Source organism: Cyprinodon variegatus, unplaced genomic scaffold (genome assembly GCF_000732505.1).
Source record: "Cyprinodon variegatus isolate N-32 unplaced genomic scaffold, C_variegatus-1.0 Scaffold298, whole genome shotgun sequence".
Lineage (NCBI taxonomy): Eukaryota > Metazoa > Chordata > Actinopteri > Cyprinodontiformes > Cyprinodontidae > Cyprinodon > Cyprinodon variegatus.
Genome location: NW_015150751.1, coordinates 162,097 through 165,353, shown reverse-complemented (window position 1 = coordinate 165,353; position 3,257 = coordinate 162,097). Strand labels below are relative to the sequence as shown.

General features: G+C 35.9%; 1 protein-coding gene across 1 annotated transcript in view; it reads left to right on the top strand.

Moving 5' to 3' along the window:
* Positions 1–2,369, top strand: part of kiaa0930 (KIAA0930 ortholog) — a 25,584-nt gene extending 23,215 nt beyond the window's left edge. Inside the window, exon 10 of the mRNA XM_015383910.1 lies at positions 1,317–2,369. Within this exon, the coding sequence (XP_015239396.1) occupies positions 1,317–1,357 (41 nt within the window). The 3' untranslated portion in view covers positions 1,358–2,369. The remainder of the gene's footprint in view (positions 1–1,316) is intronic.
* The last annotated feature ends 888 nt before the right edge of the window (positions 2,370–3,257 follow it).

Sequence of the window (3,257 nt, the reverse complement as noted above, 5' to 3'; positions counted from 1 at the left end):
GTTTCAATTCCCTTTATCGATTTTTAACATTAATAAACAGTAAAATGCATCAATGTTTAAATGATTAATATGATTCATTGTCTTGAAGCACAAACATTAATCAACTTTTATCGTGATATTTCCTAAAGGCCTTGAGGAAAACCCAGTCAGTGATCCTATAAACAAAGCTATTAAGTCTCATTATTTTGCTTAACTAATTGATTTGATTTGATTCCCTGCTTTTTAAAATGGTATAAATTAGTTTGTTCCTTTTTTAAATTAAAGTTTTATTAGAAAAACATATTAGCAAAATGAATTAAAGCTGTGACAGCTCCTCCAGTGATTCCACGATTCCTAAAATCCATCAGACTAATTTTCTTCCTGGAGGCTTCGTTTAATATTACATTACACTGTTTTCTGTTTATCAATTATCAATCATCAATCTAGGAGAGTTCAGTTTAATTTATGCAGAGCTGTGATTTTTCAGATTACATCGTAAAGGTGCACTACTATATGCACATTCTTATGACCATTAGCTAGCACTGCGTTAATGTAAAGTCAACCAAGTTCTGAGCTTTTAAAATGTTGATGTTCTTTGGCTACGGATGGATCCTTTCTTATTTTTCCTATTTGAAAATGATTTTTTTTTATATATATATATATATTTTTCTATTACACATTAAATAAGCCTTTTTTGTCAGATTAGTTGATTAATAATAAGAATTAATGATTAATAAAATAATTGCTTAAGTACTGCTGCCACAAATATCCTCTCTACTAACATTCATATATTTTACAGAGCTGTGTCCTGCAGAGGATAGTGAGGGGAGCTCAAAGGGTCGTTTTTTTGCCAGGATAAAGGATGCTATTATTTATTGAGCTGTACATGTTATTTCCCAGGCTAAATGGAGGACATTCCTGCTGAACTTATTGTTTTTTTTTTCCAAATATACAATAGTTCTATATGTGCTTATCTTTGCTATACCCGAAAAAAAAAACACTTTTTTTCCTGCAGAGGGCGCTCTAATACATTTAGTAATTGATCAATATACTTTAGAGACCGACTCCAACCTGAGAGAAACAAACTTTTTCTCCTTAGTCTCAGCGCTCAGATTCTTCTGAGACTGTGATATGAAGATGCTATAATGAGCATAAAACAAATGTGTCGCCTTAATGTTTCCAAACCAGAGATCCAAAAGTCAGAAAGGGATTTTTTTGTGTTGATTTCTACCCAGAAAATCAGAGCTGTTCACTAAAGCCTGACATCAAAACCAGTTGAACCTCCATGTTTTTTAAAACTTCTCCAAAAGTCACTGATCTTTGTGTTTGTGTGGCAGACATCCTGGAGGTGAGGCAGAAGCCCATCCTGATGACATAACGGAGCCGGACTTCCCCTCAGAGCATCTTTACAAAGTGCCTCCACCATCAGGCCACTGAAACAACAGCAGCGCCCCCAGCTGCCCGGGCGCAGACCTGCAGCCAATCACCCGCTTCACCCGAGACGCTCAGGAGACGACCGAGGCGCAGAGACGCTCCGCAGACAAACCAGCCATCCAGGAAGTGCCTCCTCTTCTTTTTTCAACGCCCTGCCAAGTCCGAGGTCGTCTCCGTGGAAACGGGCCTGGCGTCAGGACCACTTGACCTCAGCGTGAAGAGGCTTTGGTCGAACTCTGAACAGGAGGAAGAGGGAAATTAATGTTTGTTTTCCTGTAAATATCTGCTGCTTTCCTCACTGAGACGCCTTGACTAAAGGTTGTGCTTTTAAAGACCGTCGTCCGTTTTTTCGACCGACGCGTCGCAGAGTTGCTCTTTTTCTAATATTCTGCACCATTTAAAGGGAGCAGGAGATTAAAGTTTGATGTTTTCTTCAACGCAGACAGAAAACCTCCACATTCACAGCCGGAACCAACTTTCCAACATTTTCTCTGTCGTCAAAAATAACCAACATGTTCAACTTTAATCTGATGGGAGCGGAAAATGTAAATTTGAATAAATTTACATGAAGGAAATGATTTGTAAGAATCTTATTCCCAGAAGATCTTTTTTTGTTCATATTTGTATCACTAACAAACCAACAGGTTTTCTTAAACTTTATTAACATCATAAAAAAGTAAGTCTGCAGAACATTACTGGTATTTAATCTCATTATTTCACCGCACTAAAATTAATATTGAATTTGACTTTTTATTAAATTAGTAAATTCGGTCTATTTCCAGCACTGTTTTGTCTTATTTTAGTTAACCTGCTTAAAACAAAATGTTTTAGTTACTTTGTGTGTAGAAAACTAAGGTTTTGTTACAAGGAAATTTTTTTTTGATGTTGTTTTTTCTTTAATGTAAGGTTACATTTTTTGCAAATAAGTCGTTACATTCTAAACCCTCAAAGTGAATAAATAAATAAATGATTCAGTTAATTAAAGTTAAAAGTATAAAATCATTTCCCTTCATCATCACATTCAGTTTTAGTTTTAATTTTGAGTCTTTTCGACTTTATGTAACTGACTTCATTTCCCTACTGGACCTTTATTTAAAATAAAATCCCCTTTAAGAATTTTTTTTTTTGTTTTTTTTTTTAAAGAGGAAAAACTCCAGAACAAAAGGGATGAACTTTTTGATGTAAAAAAAAAGCGAATATTTTCTCCCTTTGTGCTCCTAAAGCCTTAAATCTGTTTCTCCACTTCCATCCAAACCACCAGAGTGAAGCTTTAAGCTGTTCCTCCTGCAGCTTCTGTGCTAAAAAGACCTTTTTCTCGTCATGTTTTCCTGACCTGCCGATCACTTGATGCATCAGCTGTCTGTCAGCTGTTATTGATCAGATCCTGTCAGTAATTTTCATCGATCAAAGTGTTTGTTTTCATCAGTGTTGTCGTAGCTGTAAAGTTCTCCACAGGACGTGTTTTTCCTCAGTTCGGGAAATCCGATCACTCGTCTCTTTGGTGTTTATTGATGATGTTTGTAGAGCCTCCAGCTGAATGTACCCTCGCCGATCAATAACAAAGACTGCTTTAACTGAGATGACGGTTTTGCACTGTAAAACGCTTTTAGCGCCTTTCTGAAAGCTGTTTGGATGTTTCGTTGACGTGTTCATACATCACAGCTTTTGTACACTCGGTTACTGTGCATGTTGGCGATCTTCTTTTGTTGCTCACTTTAAAAACATTTTCTCATATTTATTTATTGAAATACACATTAGCAGAAAATTGACTTTGGCTCTTCTTTTTGTCTTTTCTTTGTTTTATTTCTTTGTCATGTAAAGGCATTTATCAGAAAAAATGTCAA